At 36.9% G+C, this 22,990-nt stretch overlaps 1 protein-coding gene and 1 long non-coding RNA gene across 2 annotated transcripts in view; both read left to right on the top strand.

The window, feature by feature from the left end:
* LOC127915566 (uncharacterized) overlaps positions 1-6,379 on the top strand; it is a 7,047-nt gene extending 668 nt beyond the window's left edge. The window contains exons 2-3 of the long non-coding RNA XR_008091357.1: positions 4,846-5,666; positions 5,723-6,379. This is a non-coding gene — a long non-coding RNA (uncharacterized LOC127915566). The remainder of the gene's footprint in view (positions 1-4,845; positions 5,667-5,722) is intronic.
* Positions 6,380-15,333: 8,954 nt separating this feature from the next.
* On the top strand, positions 15,334-16,391 carry noto (notochord homeobox). Its single transcript, XM_035753525.2, has 3 exons — positions 15,334-15,661; positions 15,779-15,957; positions 16,075-16,391. The coding sequence occupies exons 1-3, from the start codon at positions 15,334-15,336 to the stop codon at positions 16,285-16,287; spliced, it is 720 nt and encodes a 239-aa protein (XP_035609418.2). The 3' UTR covers positions 16,288-16,391.
* The last annotated feature ends 6,599 nt before the right edge of the window (positions 16,392-22,990 follow it).

The raw sequence follows: 22,990 nt of genomic DNA on the forward strand, positions 1-22,990 counted from the left end.
CATACTCATCTCATATGTATATACTGTACTCGATACCATCTACTGTATGCTGCTCTGTACCATCACTCATTCATATATCCTTATGTACATATTCTTTATCCCCTTGCACTGTGTATAAGACAGTAGTTTTGGAATTGTTAGTTAGATTACTTGTTGGTTATCACTGCATTGTCGGAACTAGAAGCACAAGCATTTCACTACACTCGCATTAACATCTGCTAACCATGCGTACGTGACAAATAAAATTTGATTTGATTTATTTGGCAGCATCACGTCTGGAGGAAACCTGGCACTATCCCTAAGGTGAAGCATGGTGATGGCAGCATCACGTCTGGAGGAAACCTCGCACTATCCCTACGGTGAAGCATGGTGATGGCAGCATCATGCTGTGGGGATGTTTTTCAGCGGCAGGGACTGGGAGACTAGTCAGGATTGAGGGAAAGATGAATTGAGCAAAGTACAGAGAGATCCTTGATTAAAACCTGCTCCAGAACGCTCAGGACCTCAGACTGGGGCGAAGGTTCACCTTTCAACAGGACAACAACCCGAAGCACACAGACAAGACAACACAGGAGTGGCTTCAGAACAAGCCTCTGAATGTCCTTGAGTGGCCCAGCCAGAGCCCGGACTTGAACCCGATAGAACGTCTCTGAAGAGTCTTGAAAATAGCTGTGCAGTGACGCTCCCCATCCAACCAGACAGAGCTTGAGAGGATCTGCAGAGAAGAATGGGAGAAACTCCCCAAATACAGGTGTGCCAAGCTTGTAGCGTCATACCCAAGAAGACTCAATGCTGTAATCGCTGCCAAAGGTGCTTCAACAAAGTACTGAGTAAAGGGTCCGAGCACTTTATTAACTGTAAAGAATTGTATTTATATTTGTAATAAATTTGCTACAATTTCTAAAAACCTGTTTTGATTTGTGATGATGGGGTATTGTGTGTAGAATGAGAACAATATTTTAAAATCTGTTAGAATGAGGCTGTAAAGTTAACAAAATGTGGAAAAAGTCAATTTCCGAAGGAATGGCACATATCAGAGTTTAATACACATACATCAGAGTATTACAAAGTATTACAGTTGAAGCCGGAAGTTTACATACTCTGAGGTCGGAGTCATAAAACTCGTTTTTCAACCACTCCACAAATTTCTTGTTAACAAACTATAGTCTATAGTTTTGGCAAGTCGGTTAGGACATCTACTTGGAGCATGACACAAGTAATTTTTCCAACAATTGTTCACAGACAGATTATTTCACTTATAATTCACTGTATCACAATTCCAGTGGGTCAGAGGTTTACATACACTAAGTTGACTGTGCCTTTAAACAGCTTGGAAAATTCCAGAAAAGGATGTCATGGCTTTAGAAGCCTCTGATAGGCTGATTGACATAATTTGAGCCAAATAGAGGTGTACCTGTGGATGTATTTCAAGGACTACCTTCAAACTCAGTGCCTCTTTGCTTGACATCATGGGAAAATCTAAAGAAATCAGACAATACCTCAGAAAAGAAATTGTAGACCTCCACAAGTCTGGTTCATCCTTGGGAGCAATTTCCAAACCCCTGAAGGTACCTCGTTTATCTGTACAAACAATAGTACACAAGTATAAACACCATGGGACCACGCAGCCGTCATACCGCTCAGGAAGGAGACGCGTTCTGTCTCCTAGAGATGAACGTACTTTGGTGCGAAAAGTGCAAATCAATCCCAGAACAACAGCAAAGGGCCTTGTGAAGATTCTGGAGGAAACAGGTACAAAAGTATCTATATCCACAGTAAAAACAAGTCCTATATCGACATAACCTGAAAGGCCGCTCAGCAAGGAAGAAGCCACTGCTCCAAAACCACAATAAAAAAAGCCAGACTACGGTTTGCAACTGCAAACTGCACAAAGATCATACTTTTTGGAGAAATGTCCTCTGGTCTGATGAAACAAAAATAGAACTGTTTGGCCATAATGACCATTGTTATGTTTGGAGGGAAAAGGGGGAGGCTTGCAAGCCGAAGAACACCATCCCAACCGTGAAGCACGGGGGTGGCAGCATCATGTTGTGGGGGTGCTTTGCTGCAGGAGGGACTGGTGCACTTCACAAAATAGATGGCTTCATGAGGGTGGAAAATTATGTGGATATATTGAAGCAACATCTCAAGACATCAGTCAGGAAGTTAAAGCTTGGTCACAAATGGGTCTTCCAAATGGACAATGACCCCAAGCATACTTCCAAAGTTGTGGCAAAATGGCTTAAGGACAACAAAGTCAAGGTATTGTAGGGGCCATCACAAAGCCCTGACCTCAATCTTATAGAAAATGTGTGGGCAGAACTGAAAAAGCGTGTGCGAGCAAGGAGGTCTACAAACCTAACTCAGTCACACCAGCTCAGTCAGGAAGAATGGGCCAAAATTCACCCAACTTCTTGTGGGAAGTTTGTGGAAGGCAACCCGACACGTTTGACCCCATAATATACATAGATCAGGGTATATCGTACATATATCAGGGTATATAGTACATATATCATGGTATATAGTACATATATCAGGGTATATAGTACATATATCAGGGTATAATATACATATATCAGGGTATAATATACATATATCAGGGTATATAGTACATATATCAGGGTATATAGTATACATCAGGGTATAATATACATATATCAGGGTATAATATACATATATAGGGTATAATATACATATATCAGGGTATATAGTATATATCAGGGTATATAGTATACATCAGGGTATAATATACATATATCAGGGTATATAGTTCATATATCAGGGTATAATATACATATATCAGGGTATATAGTACATATATCAGGGTATATAGTATATATCAGGGTATATAATATACATCAGGGTATAATATACATATATCAGGGTATAATATACATATATCAGGGTATATAGTTCATATATCAGGGTATAATATACATATATCAGGGTATATAGTATATATCAGGGTATATAGTATACATCAGGGTATAATATACATATATCAGGGTATAATATACATATATCAGGGTATATAGTTCATATATCAGGGTATAATATACATATATCAGGGTATATAGTACATACATCAGGGTATATAGTATATATCAGGGTATATAGTATACATCAGGGTATAATATACATATATCAGGGTATAATATACATATATCAGGGTATATAGTTCATATATCAGGGTATAATATACATATATCAGGGTATAATATACATATATCAGGGTATATAGTTCATATATCAGGGTATATAGTATACATCAGGGTATAATATACATATATCAGGGTATAATATACAAATATCAGGGTATATAGTACATATATCAGGGTATAATATACACATATCAGGGTATATAGTACATATATCAGGGTATAATATACAAATATCAGGGTATATAGTACATATATCAGGGTATAATATACATATATCAGGGTATATAGTACATATATCAGGCTATATAGTACATATATCAGGGTATAATATATACATACATCAGGGTATAATATACATATATCATGGTATAATATACATATATCAGGGTATAATATACATATATCAGGGTATATAGTACATATATCAGGGTATAATATATACATACATCAGGGTATAATATACATATATCATGGTATAATATACATATATCAGGGTATAATATACATATATCAGGGTATATAGTAATATATCAGGGTATATAGTACATATATCAGGGTGTATAATATACATATATCAGGGTATAGTATACATATATCAGGGTATAATATACATATATCAGGGTATATAGTAATATATCAGGGTATATAGTAATATATCATGGTATAATATACATATATCATGGTATATAGTACATATATCAGGGTATATAGTAATATATCAGGGTATAATATACATATATCAGGGTATATAGTACACATATCAGGGTATAATATACATATATCAGGGTATAATATACATATATCAGGGTATATAGTAATATATCAGGGTATATAGTACATATATCATGGTATATAGTACATATATCAGGGTATATAGTACATATATCAGGGTATAATATATACATATATCAGGGTATAATATACATATATCAGGGTATAGTATACATATATCAGGGTATAATATACATATATCAGGGTATATAGTAATATATCAGGGTATATAGTAATATATCATGGTATAGTATACATATATCAGGGTATAATATACATATATCAGGGTATATAGTAATATATCAGGGTATATAGTAATATATCATGGTATAATATACATATATCATGGTATATAGTACATATATCAGGGTATATAGTAATATATCAGGGTATAATATACATATATCAGGGTATATAGTACATATATCAGGTATAATATACATATATCAGGGTATAATATACATATATCAGGGTATATAGTAATATATCAGGGTATATAGTACATATATCATGGTATATAGTACATATATCAGGGTATATAGTACATATATCAGGGTATAATATACATATATCAGGGTATATAGTACATATATCAGGGTATATAGTACATATATCAGGGTATAATATACATATATCAGGGTATAATATACATATATCAGGGTATATAGTACATATATCAGGGTATATAGTACATATATCAGGGTATAATATACATATATCAGGGTATATAGTAATATATCAGGGTATAATATACATATATTATGGTATAATATACATATATATCAGGGTATAATATACATATATCAGGGTATATAGTACATATATTAGGGTATAATATACATTTATCGTGGTGCGTATCCTGGTACGGCAACTGCTCCGCCCACAACCGAAAGGCTCTCCAGAGGGTAGTGAGGTCTGCACAACGCATCACCGGGGGCAAACTACCTGCCCTCCAGGACACCTACACCACCCGATGTTACAGGAAGGCCATAAGGATCATCAAGGACAACAACCACCCGAGCCACTGCCTGTTCACCCCGCTACCATCCAGAAGGCGAGGTCAGTACAGGTGCATCAAAGCTGGGACCGAGAGAGACAGGTTCTAGCTCAAGGCCATCAGACTGTTAAAACAGCCACCACTAACATTGAGTGGGAGGAAATGTCCTTTCATTCCAATCCTGGTTAGAGAAGGACAGAGCCTTCAGCATTCAGCTCTTATCACCAGGAAGCTCCATCTGCCCTTTCACTACTGAGACACTGAACCCTACAGGAGGCAGGGACACTTTATGGACAGGGTGCGTCCCAAACACCAGCCTATTCCCTATATAGTGCACTGTGAAGGCAGTAGTGTGACATGTGGGATGCAGGTTCCACATGAAAAGTCAACACAGGTCTGAAGTCCAGCCTCTCCAATTCTCACCTCCATTAAAAGCTTCTTCTATGTAAAATGCCAGACCACCTGGGAGGAGGCTATAATGACAGGTTACCACAGAGTCTCATTCACTAACAGGTTACCACAGAGTCTCATTCACTAACAGGTTACCACAGAGTCTCATTCACTAACAGGTTACCACAGAGTCTCATTCACTAACAGGTTACCACAGAGTCTCATTCACTAACAGGTTACCACAGAGTCTCATTGACTAACAGGTTACCACAGAGTCTCATTCACTAACAGGTTACCACAGAGTCTCATTGACTAACAGGTTACCACAGAGTCTCATTGACTAACAGGTTACCACAGAGTCTCATTGACTAACAGGTTACCACAGAGTCTCATTCACTAACAGGTTACCACAGAGTCTCATTGACTAACAGGTTACCACAGAGTCTCATTGACTAACAGGTTACCACAGAGTCTCATTCACTAACAGGTTACCACAGAGTCTCATTCACTAACAGGTTACCACAGAGTCTCATTGACTAACAGGTTACCACAGAGTCTCATTCACTAACAGGTTACCACAGAGTCTCATTCACTAACAGGTTACCACAGAGTCTCATTCACTAACAGGTTACCACAGAGTCTCATTCACTAACAGGTTACCACAGAGTCTCATTGACGAACAGGTTACCACAGAGTCTCATTGACGAACAGGTTACCACAGTATTGTATCACATAGCTTTTCTATTTAGGGTCAAGATTTTTTAATATATTTTTTTAGCTTTACTTAACAAGGCAAGTCAGTTAAGAACAAATTATTATTTTCAACGATGGCCTTGGAACAGTAGGTTCACTGCCTTGTTTAGAGGAACAGTGGGTTTACTGCCTTGTTCAGAGGAACAGTAGGTTAACTGCCTTGTTCAGGGGAACAGTGGGTTAACTGCCTTGTTCAGGGGAACAGTGGGTTAACTGCCTTGTTCAGAGGAACAGTGGGTTAACTGCCTTGTTCAGGGGAACAGTGGGTTAACTGCCTTGTTCAGGGGAACAGTGGGTTAACTGCCTTGTTCAGAGGAACAGTGGGTTAACTGCCTTGTTCAGGGGAACAGTGGGTTAACTGCCTTGTTCAGGGAACAGTGGGTTAACTGCCTTGTTCAGGGGAACAGTGGGTTAACTGCCTTGTTCAGGGGAACAGTGGGCTAACTGCCTTGTTCAGGGGAACAGTGGGTTAACTGCCTTGTTCAGGGGAACAGTGGGTTAACTGCCTTGCTCAGGGGAACAGTGGGTTAACTGCCTTGTTCAGGGGAACAGTGGGTTAACTGCCTTGTTCAGGGGAACAGTGGGTTAACTGCCTTGTTCAGGGGAACAGTGGGTTAACTGCCTTGTTCAGGGGAACAGTGGGTTAACTGCCTTGTTCAGGGGAACAGTGGGTTAACTGCCTTGTTCAGGGGAACAGTGGGTTAACTGCCTTGTTCAGGGGAACAGTGGGCTAACTGCCTTGTTCAGGGGAACAGTGGGTTAACTGCCTTGTTCAGGGGAACAGTGGGTTAACTGCCTTGTTCAGGGGAACAGTGGGTTAACTGCCTTGTTCAGGGGAACAGTGGGTTAACTGCCTTGTTCAGGGGAACAGTGGGTTAACTGCCTTGTTCAGGGGAACAGTGGGTTAACTGCCTTGTTCAGAGGAACAGTGGGTTAACTGCCTTGTTCAGGGGAACAGTAGGTTCACTGCCTTGTTCAGAGGAACAGTGGGTTTACTGCCTTGTTCAGGGGAACAGTGGGTTAACTGCCTTGTTCAGGGGCAGAACGACAGATATGTACCTTGTCAGCTTGGTGGTTTGAACTTGCAGCCTTTCGGTAACGAGACCAACACTAACCACTAGACCACCCTGCCGTCTCTACACTCTAACCACTAGGCTACCCTGCCGCCTCTACACTCTAACCACTAGGCTACCTGCCTCCCCCTCTAACCACTAGGCTACCTGCATCACCCCTCTAACCACTAGGCTTCCTGCATCACCCCTCTCACCACTAGGCTACATGCCGCCCCTACACTCTAACCACTAGGCTACATGCCGCCCCTACACTCTAACCACTAGGCTACATGCCGCCTCTAACACTCTAACCACTAGGCTACATGCCTGCCACCTCTACACTCTAACCACTAGGCTACCTGCCACCTCTACACTCTAACCACTAGACTACATGCCACCTCTACACTCTAACCACTAGGCTACATGCCGCCTCTACACTCTAACCACTAGGTTACCTACCGCCTCTACACTCTAACCACTAGTCTACCTGCCTCCTCTACACTAAAAATATAGTGTATATAAATATAGTCCATATAAATATAGTGTATATAAATATGGTGTATATAAATATAGTCTATGTAAAATATAGTGTATATATAAATATAGTGTATATATAAATATAGTGTATATATAAATATAGTGTGTATATAAATATAGTGTGTATATAAATATAGTCTGTGTAAAATATAGTGTATATATAAATATAGTCTATATAAAATATAGTGTATATACATATAGTCCATATAAATATAGTCCGTGTAAAATATAGTGTATATATAAATATAGTCCGTGTAAAATATAGTGTATATATAAATATAGTGTATATATAAATATAGTGTATATATAAATATAGTGTATATAAATATAGTCTATGTAAAATATAGTGTATATATAAATATAGTGTATATATAAATATAGTGTATATAAATATAGTCCGTGTAAAATATAGTGTATATATAAATATAGTCCGTGTATATAAATATAGTGTATATAAATATAGTGTATATAAATATAGTGTATATATAAATATAGTCCGTGTAAAATATAGTGTATATAAATATAGTGTATATAAATATAGTGTATATAAATATAGTGTATATAGTGTATATAAATATAGTGTATATATAAATATAGTGTATATATAAATATAGTGTATATATAAATATAGTATATATATAAATATAGTGTATATAAATAGTGTATATAAATATAGTATATATAAATATAGTGTATATATAAATATAGTGTATATAAATATAGTGTATATATAAATATAGTGTATATATAAATATAGTGTATATATAAATATAGTCCATATAAATATAGTCCATATAAATATAGTGTATATATAAATATAGTGTATATAAATATAGTGTATATATAAATATAGTGTATATATAAATATAGTGTATATAAATTATAGTTCATGTATAAAAAGTGTATATAAATATAGTGTATATAAATATAGTGTATATAAATATAGTGTATATATAAATATAGTGTATATAAATATAGTGTATATAAATATAGTGTATATATAAATATAGTGTATATATAAATATAGTGTATATATAAATATAGTGTATATATAAATATAGTGAATATAAATATAGTGTATATATAAATATAGTGTATATATAAATATAGTGAATATATAAATATAGTGTATATATAAATATAGTGTATATATAAATATAGTGTATATAAAATATAGTGTATATAAATATAGTATATATAAATATAGTGTATATAAATATAGTGTATATAAATATAGTGTATATAAATATAGTGTATATAAATATAGTGAATATAAATATAGTGTATATAAATATAGTGTATATAAATATAGTGAATATAAATATAGTGTATATATAAATATAGTGTATATATAAATATAGTGTATATATAAATATAGTGTATATAAATATAGTCTATGTAAAATATAGTGTATATATAAATATAGTGTATATATAAATATAGTGTATATATAAATATAGTCTATGTAAAATATAGTGTATATAAATATAGTCCATATAAATATAGTGTATATAAATATAGTGTATATAAATATAGTGTATATAAATATAGTCCATATAAATATAGTGAATATAAATATAGTGTATATAAATATAGTGTATATAAATATAGTGAATATAAATATAGTGTATATATAATATAGTCCATATAAATATAGTGTATATATAATATAGTCCATATAAATATAGTGTATATAAATATAGTGTATATAAATATATTGTATATATAAATATAGTGTATATATAAATATAGTGTATATATAAATATAGTATATATATAAATATAGTGTATATAAATAGTGTATATAAATATAGTATATATAAATATAGTGTATATATAAATATAGTGTATATAAATATAGTGTATATATAAATATAGTGTATATATAAATATAGTGTATATATAAATATAGTCCATATAAATATAGTCCATATAAATATAGTGTATATATAAATATAGTGTATATAAATATAGTGTATATATAAATATAGTGTATATATAAATATAGTGTATATAAATTATAGTTCATGTAAAAAAGTGTATATAAATATAGTGTATATAAATATAGTGTATATAAATATATGTAATATAAATATAGTGTATATAAATATAGTGTATATAAATATAGTGTATATATAAATATAGTGTATATATAAATATAGTGTATATATAAATATAGTGAATATAAATATAGTGTATATATAAATATAGTGAATATATAAATATAGTGAATATATAAATATAGTGTATATATAAATATAGTGTATATATAAATATAGTGTATATATAAATATAGTGTATGTAAATATAGTGTATATAAATATAGTCCATATAAATATAGTGTATATAAATATAGTGTATATAAATATAGTGTATATAAATATAGTGTATATAAATATAGTGAATATAAATATAGTGTATATAAATATAGTGTATATAAATATAGTGAATATAAATATAGTGTATATATAAATATAGTGTATATATAAATATAGTGTATATAAATATAGTGTATATAAATATAGTGTATATAAATAAAGTGTATATAAATATAGTGTATATAAATATAGTGAATATAAATATAGTGTATATATAAATATAGTGTATATAAATATAGTGTATATAAATATAGTGAATATATAAATATAGTGTATATATAAATATAGTGTATATATAAATATAGTGTATATATAAATATAGTGTATATAAATATAGTGAATATATAAATATAGTGTATATATAAATATAGTGAATATAAATATAGTGTATATATAAATATAGTGTATATATAAATATAGTGTATATAAATATAGTGTATATAAATATAGTGTATATATAAATATAGTGTATATAAATATAGTGTATATATAAATATAGTGTATATAAATATAGTGTATATATAAATATAGTGTATATAAATATAGTGTATATAAATATAGTGTATATAGTGTATATAAATATAGTGTATATAAATATAGTGTATATAGTGTATATAAATATAGTGTATATATAAATATAGTGTATATAAATATAGTGTATATAAATATAGTGTATATATAAATATAGTATATATATAAATATAGTGTATATAAATAGTGTATATATAAATATAGTATATATAAATATAGTGTATATATAAATTAAGTGTATATATAAATATAGTGTATATAAATATAGTGTATATAAATATAGTGTATATATAATATAGTCCATATAAATATAGTGTATATATAATATAGTCCATATAAATATAGTGTATATAAATATAGTGTATATAAATATAGTGTATATAAATATAGTCCATATAAATAAAGTGTATATAAATATAGTGCATATAAATATAGTGTATATAAATATAGTGTATATAAATATAGTGTATATAAATATAGTCCATATAAATATAGTGTATATATAATATAGTCCATATAAAATATAATGTATATAAAATATAGTGTATATAAAATATAGTGTATATAAATAGTGTATATAAATATAGTATATTTAAAATATAGTGTATATAAATATAGTGTATTTAAAATATAGTGTATATAAATATAGTGTATTTAAAATATAGTGTATATAAAGTGTATATAATACAGTCCATATAAATATAGTGTATATAAATATAGTGTATTTAAAATATAGTGTATATAAAGTGTATATAAATATAGTCCATATAAATATAATGTATATAAATATAGTCCTTGTAAAATATAGTGTATATAAATATAGTGTATATAAATATAGTCCATATAAATATAGTGTATATATAATATAGTCCATATAAATATAGTGTATATAAATATAGTGTATATAAATATAGTGTATATAAATATAGTGTATATAAATATAGTGTATATAAATATAGTGTATATAAATAGTGTATATAATACAGTCCATATAAATATAGTGTATATAAATAGTGTCTCCAGATTGAACCCAACCCTCTAAGTGGGCTGCTTTCATCCACATGATCTGCACTCAGGAAGTCATTGGGGATTAACTGCTTTGCTCAAGGGCAGAATGGCTTTTTTTTCCACCATGCAATCTTGGGGATTCAAACAAGAGCCCTTTCCGTTACTAGCCCAACACTCGTTAGGCTAAGGGCGTGGTTCAGGGCGTGGTTCAGGGCGTGGCTCAGGGCGTGGCTCAGGGCGTGGTTCAGGGCGTGGCTCAGGGCGTGGCTCAGGGCGTGGTTCAGGGCGTGGCTCAGGGCGTGGTTCAGGGCGTGGCTCAGGGCGTGGTTCAGGGCGTGGTTCAGGGCGTGGCTCAGGGCGTGGTTCAGGGCGTGGTTCAGGGCTTGGTTCAGGGCGTGGTTCAGGGCGTGGCTATAGGGAACATAACAGCCATTAGTACTCATCAAATTATTGCAACATATTTCATTGTCTGTAAAATGTTAAGAGGAGTTCAGGCTGACATTAGCTAACTCATTGTTGAAATGACTTTTGGTTTGAGGTAGTTCTGAAATCCCAGACCTATGCTGGAACATTGTTAATGTGGGAGGGACCCGTCCGCCTAGGGAGACTAGTTTGAAGTAGAGATGGTGTCAGAAGGCTAATGTTTTGAGTTAATTCAAACTGTGCGTCTCTGTGTCAGTGAAGAGAGTGTGTTGGGCTGGCCTGGGGGGGGGTGGTGTCTTTCAGGTCTTTGATGGACAGGATGGGCTGGTCAGTGGACCCCCCCCCCCCTTATAAAAAGAGGCCTATTGGACAATGGGCCAGAGTGTATTCCCTGTCTGGCTCCAATACACAAGGAGAGGAGAGGGTGGATCTTGACTTTGCCCACCACTTCCATCCTCTCTCTGTTGGCAGCATATAGGAATCATAACCTTTTATTTTTATTTTTTTATTTCACCTTTATTTAACCAGGTAGGCTAGTTGAGGTTCTCATTTGCAACTGCGACCTGGCCAAGATAAAGCATAGCAGTGTGAACAGACAACACAGAGTTACACATGGAGTAAACAATTAGCAAGTCAATAACACAGTAGAAAAAAATGGGCAGTCTATATACAATGTGTGCAAAAGGCATGAGGAGGTGGCGAATAATACAATTTTGCAGATTAACACTGGAGTGATAAATGATCAGATCATGTACAGGTAGAGATATTGGTGTAAAAGAGCAGAAAAGTAAATAAATAAAAACAGTATAAAAACAGTATGGGAATGAGGTAGGTGAAAAGGGTGAGCTATTTACCAATAGACTATGTACAGCTGCAGCGATCGGTTAGCTGCTCGGATAGCTGATGTTTGAAGTTGGTGAGGGAGATAAAAGTCTCCAACTTCAGCGATTTTGCAATTCGTTCCAGTCACAGGCAGCAGAGTACTGGAACGAAGGCGGCCAAATGAGGTGTTGGCTTTAGGGATGATCAGTGAGATACACCTGCTGGAGCGCGTGCTACGGATGGGTGTTGCCATCGTGACCAGTGAACTGAGATAAGGCGGAGCTTTACCTAGCATGGACTTGTAGATGACCTGGAGCCACAACCTAAGGGATCAGTGAGATGATTTTCCTCATGTGACCATAATCCCAAACTGTTATCATCACTGTCCCCAGACATCCCACTGCACTGAGTCCAGTAGTCCATCAGTTGACTGGACATCAGTTGACTGGACATCAGTTGACTGGACATCAGTTGACTGGAGTGTCAGATCAATTCTAACATTGAGATCATGTGTGTCTGCTGTAGCTCAGTTGGTAGAGCATGGTGCTTGTAACGCCAGGGTAGTGGGTTCGATTCCCGGGACCACCCATAAGTAGAATGTATGCACACATGACTGTAAGTCGCTTTGGATAAAAGTGTCTGCTAAATGGCATATATTATCATTGTGATTTGTAAAAAAAAGAAAAAAAAAACCTGTGTGATGAGTTGCTGCTACTTTCTCAGGTCCGTGAAGGTAAACAGTGACCCAGATGTTCCAGGCTATACTAGGGGGGAGGGGGATGGGCTGGGCAGCACTATGGATGGCTCAAGTAACATCGTCGTCCTCGTTTCTCCAGTTGTGAAACACACTGACAGCAAACACGAGCGGCTGGGGTGTGTGGTCTGGCCGGCGATGCATCAGGAGACTTTTATCATTGTTCAGGCCGAGTCGAGAAACCCTCTGTTTGCCTTGTTCATTAGGCATCACAGTGTCAGCTACAGAGAATAGCTCTGAATGGCTCTGAAGTCAAAGTGACTGACGATTCTTTTCTCTGTTCAAATGTGTTCAAACAATTAAAGCTTTGCGTTAAAACTCCCCGATGCTTCCAAATGAGGGAAATGAGCTGGTAGAGTTTGCAGAGCTGGTCATAATCGCAGATTGAAAGAGGAGGCTTTGTCCTAAAGTAGTGTAAGAAAGCAAATCACTTACTTTGAAGAAGCCGCGATGCTTTTCAACTGACGCATGACAAAAACAATACTTGGCAAGCTGCTCTCTTTATGAAGATTTGATGTCAACCCAATGACCAAATATCTCATTTAACGGTTGTAGAATATAATGCACTCTTTCTTCACTACAATAGATTTAAAAACGTGCAATAAAAGAAGTAATTAATTAATGACGAGAGTATACAAGTTAAACTGTTTGATGCACGGCCCAGAGAAGCCTCTCTGTCACCACCTCTCTGTGTTGTGATGAAGAGATCAAGGTGTGGATTAATGCGTTGACTGGAACAGGTGACGTAGCAGCTCGTCAACCATTAGCGGCTCTCTTTCTGCGCACCCGACCTGCTGAATCTGGCGCCTCGTCCGATTGCCCTACTCGTTATTCAATTTCGGGTGACACTATAAGTGTAAAAACACACACTTTGGACAACGACCTATCGTCATATAATTATAACGAGTTTCAGGAGGAAGAGTGAATAGTTTGTTTACTTAGATAGTTTCATACAGAAAATGTCTACAAATTTAAAAAAAAAATACATAATTCTTTATTTTAGTAGGATTTTATTTTATTCAGTAGAATGCATATACAAGCCCGAAGACGCGTGGTCGTTTGAATCACACACCTATATAACGCACCTACAAAATAAAACGGATCATTTTCTCCGGACTCTTAGGGGAAAACTCAATTTTATTCAATCAAAACGAATCCCTGAATTAAGTTCTGAGACTCCTGACATTGTCAGCTGTGCATCTAACTGAGCAGTAGACTTGTCTACAATGTGATTTTAATGTTACTCCTTGTTTAAGTCCCAGTCTAATGGTGAAGCTATTTGTTCTGCTGCAACATCTATCGGCGAGCTTTGATTTAAAAGGGACATCAAGGGCTTCTCCGCTGTAATTACATTCGGGGTTCAGATCCACGTAAAGAATTTGTATCCCACTAAAACCTTTGCGATCCCCCACCCACCCCCAAACTGCTTCTGCCTCAACAGTCTTGTTCTATGAGGGTATTTGTACCATCCATCAACGAATTGGATAGGTTGTTGGGATGCTCCTTCCTCTCATCTGACACCTTAGAAAAGACAAAGGCCCGCTGGGGGGCTGTTGACACCTCAAGGTCCGGGGAGTGGATAAAAGGGACGTGTTTCAGTGGGGAGCAGTACTCCTCTCCTCGCTGCACCGGGAGACACAACCTACCTTGGACCTAAGATCATTTTATTTTCCTCGCTTTTTCCTTAAACATCGAGACTGACATCATGCAAGTACCAAACAGACCAACAAGAGTGGACGCGTACGGGTACTCTGCCATGCGCCATTACGCATCGCTCTATGCACAGCCCACCGGCAGCCAGTGCGCAGTGGCGACCAAGCCTGCCAGCGGGAAGTCCTTCACCATCGATGCTCTGCTCGCCAAGCCGGTGGAGACGCACAGAGACTGGACAAGTCCCAAAAACCTAACCGCACCGCCACTACTTCCCTTCCAGACCCAGATGAGCTCTGCGCTGTCACAGTACCTCTACTCACCCAACATGCAGCACACGCCGGTACACAGTCACACACAACCCGGATACTCTATCTATTGTTGCCTGCCGTTCTCTTACCACGCGTCATGCCGTGGGGCCTTTCGTATACAAGGTAAGCGTTAATCCAACGTTCCATTCTAGCCTATTCCATGACGCAAACTAAACACAATCGCCTAAAAGAAAAACACGATACGGTTTTAAAGTTTTGTCCGTCTGTCTCCTTTCACAGAAAGAGGTCTGTCAAAGTCCCACTCATTCAAACACAAGGGAGGGAAATCCAAACGAATACGCACCAGCTTCACCAACGAGCAGTTGGATCGGCTGGAGAAGGAGTTCGCCCGACAGCAGTACATGGTCGGCTCGGAGAGGTTCCTACTGGCTTCGGGTCTGCAGCTCACAGAAGCTCAGGTACAAATCAGATTCCAAATCAAACTTTCTTTGAACCAAAGCAAAGTTCCAATTTAATTGTTATTTTTTAAATCAACAACAAAAAATAGAATTTAACGAAATAAATGTTGTTCTCAGGTCAAGGTGTGGTTCCAGAATCGACGCATCAAATGGCGCAAGCAGAGTCTGGAGCAGCAGCAGGCCAAACTGGTTAAACTGGGCCTGGTCGTAATCCCAGTGAAGAGTCCTGGTTCTCAGGGTCTGGAGGAGGGAGATGAGGAGGAGGAGGAGATCGAGTCCTCAGACACAGGATCAGATGTGGATATAGATGGGCTCCCTGACCACTGCTGACCCGTCTTGGACCACAGAACATGAACTAAACCAGACAGTCCTATATGTCACTGGGGGACAGAGGGCATCACTACCCATTACTGTATAAATATTTAATGAATAGATATGAGGCTCTATTTAAACATGTTTATTGCTTTTAAGACTTTCAGTCTCTTTTTATGAAATCAATGTTTGTATATTCTGATTGACACATGCAAGAAATATATTTTCTAAATCTATATCCACATGTGTGTCCATTTCTTTATCAGTAGTTCTTAAATAATGATATCACTAAAAAAACGAATTGAAGAAAACTTAAAGAGAAATCTAATCTAGTCTAATTAATTGATCTTGAATCATATTGGAATATACCGATGCATATGGAAAATTAAGTTGGCAGAATAATTAAAAACGTCTATTTTTTGGTTTGGTGGAATTTCAGAGACATTCATAAAATAAAATCAGTGTCTTTACTGTTTTAGGAAACACTGTCTCTAGACAACGTAAACCCTTGAAATGCAGAGCAATTTCATAACCCTAACCCTGACTGTCCAAGCCCTTACTGTATAACCCCTACTGTCCAACCCTTACTGTATAACCGTAACCCTTACTGTCCAACCCTTACTGTATAACCCTTACTGTATAACCCTTACTGTCCAACCCTAACCCTTAATGTCCAACCCTTACGTTATAACCCTTACTGTATAACCATAACCCTTACTGTCTAACCCTTACTGTCCAACCATTACTGTCCAACCCTAACCCTTACTGTCCAACCCTTACTGTATAACCCTAACTGTCCAACCCTTACTGTCCAACCCTTACTGTCCAACCCTTACTGTATAACCCTTACTGTATAACCCTTACTGTCTAAACCTTACTGCCTAACCCTAACTGTCTAACCTTTACCGTCTAACCCTAACTCTCTAACCCTTACTGTCTAACCCTTCTAAATCTTACTGTCTAACCCTTACTGTCTAACCCTTACTGTATAAACCTTCTAAATCATACTGTCCAACCCTTACTGTCCAACCCTTACTGCCTAATCCTAACTGTCTAACCCCAACTGTCTAACCCTTCTAAATCTTACTGTCTAACCCTTACTGTATAAAAATTCTAAATCATACTGTCCAACCCTAACTGTCCAACCCTTACTGTCCAACCCTTACTGCCTAACTCTAACTGTCTAACCCTAACTGTCTAACCCTTCTAAATCTTACTGTCTAACCCTTACTGTATAAACCTACTAAATCATACTGTCTAACCCTTACTGTCCAACCCTTACTGTCCAACCCTTACTGTCCAACCCTTACTGTCCAACCCTTACTGTCCAACCCTTACTGTATAAACCTTACTGTATAAACCTTACTGTATAAACCTTACTGTATAAACCTTCTAAATCATACTGTCTAATGCTTACTGTCTAACCGTAACCCTTACTGTCTAACCGTAACCCTTACTGTCTGACCCTTACTGTCTAACCCTTACTGTATAATCGTAACCCTTACTGTATAACCCTAACTGTCTAACCCTTACTGTATAACCGTAACCCTTACCGTCTAACCCTAACTGTCTAACCCTTACTGTCTATGCCACTGCCTGTTCACCCCGCTATCACCCAGAAGGCGAGGTCAGTACAGGTGCATCAAAGCTGGGACCGAGAGACTGAAAAACAGCTTCTATCTCAAGGCCATCAGACTGTTAAACAGCCACCACTAACATTGAGTGGCTGCTGCCAACACACTGACATTGACCCAACTCCAGCCACTTCAATAATGGGAATTGATGGGAAATTATGTAAATATATCACTAGCCACTTTAAACAATGCTACCTTATATAATGTTACTTACCCTACATTATTCATCTCATATGCATACGTATATACTGTACTCTACATCATCGACTGCATCCTTATGTAATACATGTATCACGAGCCACTTGAACTATGCCACTTTGTTTACTTTGTCTACATACTCATCTCATATGTATATACTGTACTCGATACCATCTACTGTATGCTGCCCTGTACCATCACTCATTCATATATCCTTATGTACATATTCTTTATCCCCTTACACTGTGTATAAGACAGTAGTTTTGGAATTGTTAGTTAGATTACTTGTTGGTTATGACTGCATTGTCTGAACTAGAAGCACAAGCATTTCGCTACACTAGCATTAACATCTGCTAACCATGTGTATGTGACAAATAAAATTTGATTTGATTTGATTTACCGTCTAACCCTAACTGTCTAACCCTTCTAAATCTTACTGTCTAACGGTAACCCTTACTGTCTAACCCTTACTGTATAAACCATCTAAATCATACTGTCTAACCCTTACTGCCTAACCCTAACTGTCTAACCCTTACTGTCTAACCCCTAAATCTTACTGTCTAACCCTTACTGTATAAACCTTCTAAATCATACTGTCTAACCCTTACTGTCCAACCCTAACTGTCTAACCCTTACTGTCCAACCCTTACTGTATAAACCTTACTGTATAACCCTTACTGTATAAACCTTCTAAATCATACTGTCTAATGCTTACTGTCTAACCCTTACTGCCTAACCCTAACTGTCTAACCCTAACTGTCCAACCCTTAAGGTATAACCCTTACTGTATAACCAACCCTTACTGTCCAACCCTTACTGTCCAACCCTTACTGTGTAACCCTTACTGTCCAACCCTTACTGTCTAACCCTTACTGTCTAACCCTTACTGTCTAATAAAACTGTCTAACCGTAACCCTTTACTGTATAAACCTTCTAAATACCATACTGTCCAACCCTTACTGTATCCAACCCTTACTGTCTAACCCTAAACTAACCCTTACTGTCTAACCCTGTCTAACCCTTACTGTATCTAACCCTTACCGTCTAACCCTAACTGTCTAACCCTTAGCTCAGTTGGTAACCCTTGTAACGCCTGCTTTGGATAAACGTCTGATAAATGGCATATAAATTCATACTGTCTAACCCTTACTGTCCAACCCTTACTGTACCAACCCTTACTGTCCAACCCTTACTGTCCTAACCCCTAAATCTTACTGTCTAACCTTACTGTCTAACCCTTACTGTATAAACCTTCTAAATCATACTGTATAATGCTTACTGTCTAACCCTTACTGTATAATATAAACCTTCTAAATCATACTGTCTAATGCTTACTGTCTAACCCTATTCTATAACCGTAACCCTTACTGTCTAACCCTAACTTCAACCCTAACTGTCCAACCCATCCAACCCTTACTGTCCAACCCTTACTGTATAAACCCAATCATACCTTACTGTCTAACCATTACTCTATAACCGTAACCCTTACTGTCTAACCGTAACCCTTACTGTCTAACCCTAACTGTCTAACCCTTACTGTCTAACCATAACCTTACTGTCTAACCGTATAACCATCTAACTGTCCAACCCTTACTGTCTAACCCTTACTGTCTAACCCTTACTGTCTAACCCTTACTGTATAAACCTATAAATCATACTGTCCAACCCCTGTCTAACCCTAACTGTCTAACCATAACTGTCTAACCCTTACTGTCCAACCCCTGTCCAACCCTTACTGTCCAACCCTTACTGACTAACCCATACTGTCTAACCCTTACTGTATAAACCCTTCTAAATCATACTGTCTAACCCTTACTGTCTAACCCTAACTGTCTAACCCTAACTGTATAACCCTTACTGTCCAAACCTTACTGTATAAACCTGTCTAAATCATACTGTATAATAACCCTTACTGTCTAACCCTTACTGTATAAACCTTCTAAATCATACTGTATCCAACCCTTACTGTCTAACCCTTACTGTATAACCCTTACTGTCCAACCCTTACTGTCCAACCCTTACTGTCCAACCCTTACTGTCCAACCCTTACTGTCCAACCCTTACTGTCCAACCCTGTCTAACCCTTACTGTCCAACCCTTACTGACAAACCCTTACTGTCCAACCCTTACTGTATAAACCTTCTAAATCATAGTGTCTAATGCTTACTGTCTAACCCTAACTGTTCAACCCTAACTGTTCAACCCTAACTGTCCAACCCTTACTGTCCAACCCTTACTGTCCAACCCTTACTGTATAACCCTTACTGTATAACCGTAACCCTTACTGTCCAACCCTTACTGTCCAACCCTTACTGTCTAACCCTTACTGTATAACCCTTACTGTATAACCTTAACCCTTACTGTCTAACTGTAACCCTTACTGTCTGACCCTTACTGTCTAACCCTTACTGTCTAACCCTTACTGTCTAACCGTAACCCTTACCGTCTAACCCTAACTGTCTAGTGGTCCTTCTTACTGTAACCCTGTAACGCCTGTCTAACCCTTACTGTCTAACCCTTACTGTCTAACCCTTACTGTCCAACCCTTACTGTCCAACCCTTACTGCCTAACCCTAACTGTCTAACCCTTCTAAATCTTACTGTCTAACCCTTACTGTCTAACCCTTACTGTATAAACCTTCTAAATCATACTGTCCAACCCTTACTGTCTAACCCTTACTGTCTAACCCTTACTGTCTAACCCTTACTGTCCAACCCTTACTGTCCAACCCTTACTGCCTAACCCTAACTGTCTAACCCTTCTAAATCTTACTGTCTAACCCTTACTGTCTAACCCTTACTGTATAAAACTTCTAAATCATACTGTCCAACCCTTACTGTCCAACCGTTACTGCCTAACACCAACTGTCTAACCCTAACTGTCTAACCCTTACTGTATAAACCTTCTAAATCATACTGTCTAACCCTTACTGTCCAACCCTTACTGTCCAACCCTTACTGTCCAACCCTTACTGTCCAACCCTTACTGTCCAACCCTTACTGTATAAACCTTACTGTATAAACCTTACTGTATAAACCTTCTAAATCATACTGTCTAATGCTTACTGTCTAACCCTTACTGTATAACCGTAACCCTTACTGTCTAACCCTAACTATCCAACCCTTAAGGTATAACCCTTACTGTATAACCATAACCCTTACTGTCCAACCCTTACTGTCCAACCCTTACTGTGTAACCCTTACTGTCCAACCCTTACTGTATAACCGTAACCCTTACCGTCTAACCCTAACTGTCTAACCCTTACTGTCTAACCATAACACTTACTGTCTAACCGTAACCCTTACTGTCTAACCCTAACTGTCTAACCCTTACTGTCTAACCCTTACTGTATAACCGTAACCCTTACCGTCTAACCCTAACTGTCTAACCCTTACTGTCTAACCCTTACTGCCGAACCCTTACTGCCGAACCCTTACCGTCTAACCCTTACCGTCTAACCCTTCTAAATCTTACTGTCTAACCCTTACTGTCTAACCCTTACTGTATAAACCTTACTGTATAAACCTTACTGTATAAACATTCTAAATCATACTGTATAACCCTTACTGTCTAACCCTTACTGTATAAACCTTCTAAATCATACTGTCCAACCCTTACTGTCTAACCCTTACTGTCTAACCCTTACTGTCCAACCCTTACTGTCCAACCCTTACTGTCCAACCCTTACTGTCCAACCCTTACTGTCCAACCCTTACTGTCCAACCCTGTCTAACCCTTACTGTCCAACCCTTACTGACAAACCCTTACTGTCCAACCCTTACTGTATAAACCTTCTAAATCATAGTGTCTAATGCTTACTGTCTAACCCTAACTGTTCAACCCTAACTGTCCAACCCTTACTGTCCAACCCTTACTGTCCAACCCTTACTGTATAACCCTTACTGTATAACCGTAACCCTTACTGTCCAACCCTTACTGTCCAACCCTTACTGTCTAACCCTTACTGTATAACCCTTACTGTATAACCTTAACCCTTACTGTCTAACTGTAACCCTTACTGTCTGACCCTTACTGTCTAACCCTTACTGTCTAACCCTTACTGTCTAACCGTAACCGTAACCCTTACCGTCTAACCCTTACTGTCTAACCCTTACTGCCTAACCCTTACTGCCTAACCCTTACTGTCTAACCCTTACTGTCTAACCCTTACTGTCTAACCCTTCTAAATCTTACTTTCTAACCCTTACTGTATAAACCTTCTAAATCATACTGTATAACCCTTACTGTATAAACCATACTAAATCATACTGTCCAACCCTTACTGTCCAACCCTAACTGTCTAACCCTAACTGTCTAACCCTAACTGTCTAACCCTTACTGTCCAACCCTAACTGTCTAACCCTTACTGTCCAACCCTGTCTAACCCTTACTGTATAAACCTTCTAAATCATACTGTATAACCCTTACTGTCTAACCCTTACTGTATAAACCTTCTAAATCATACTGTCCAACCCTTACTGTCTAACCCTTACTGTCTAACCCTTACTGTCTAACCCTTACTGTCTAACCCTTACTGACAAACCCTTACTGTATAAACCTTCTAAATCATACTGCCTAATGCTTACTGTCTAACCCTAACTGTTCAACCCTAACTGTTCAACCCTTACTGTCCAACCCTTACTGTCCAACCCTTACTGTCCAACCCTTACTGTATAACCCTTACTGTATAACCCTTACTGTATAACCCTTACTGTATAACCCTTACTGTATAACCGTAACCCTTACTGTCCAACCCTTACTGTCCAACCCTTACTGTCCAACCCTTACTGTCCAACCCTTACTGTATAACCCTTACTGTATAACCCTTACTGTATAACCTTAACCCTTACCGTCTGATCCTTACTGTCTAACCCTTACTGTCTAACCC

This window comes from Oncorhynchus keta, chromosome 35 (assembly GCF_023373465.1).
Source record: "Oncorhynchus keta strain PuntledgeMale-10-30-2019 chromosome 35, Oket_V2, whole genome shotgun sequence".
In the NCBI taxonomy this organism is placed as follows: domain Eukaryota; kingdom Metazoa; phylum Chordata; class Actinopteri; order Salmoniformes; family Salmonidae; genus Oncorhynchus; species Oncorhynchus keta.

Excerpts from the sequence above, each read along its gene's own strand:
- noto (XM_035753525.2), top strand. The coding sequence starts at position 15,334 with ATGCGCCATTACGCATCGCTCTATGCACAGCCCACCGGCAGCCAGTGC. Across the intron at positions 15,662-15,778 it reads TGGGGCCTTTCGTATACAAG|AAAGAGGTCTGTCAAAGTCC; the intron begins GTAAGCGTTAAT and ends CTCCTTTCACAG. Across the intron at positions 15,958-16,074 it reads TGCAGCTCACAGAAGCTCAG|GTCAAGGTGTGGTTCCAGAA; the intron begins GTACAAATCAGA and ends TGTTGTTCTCAG.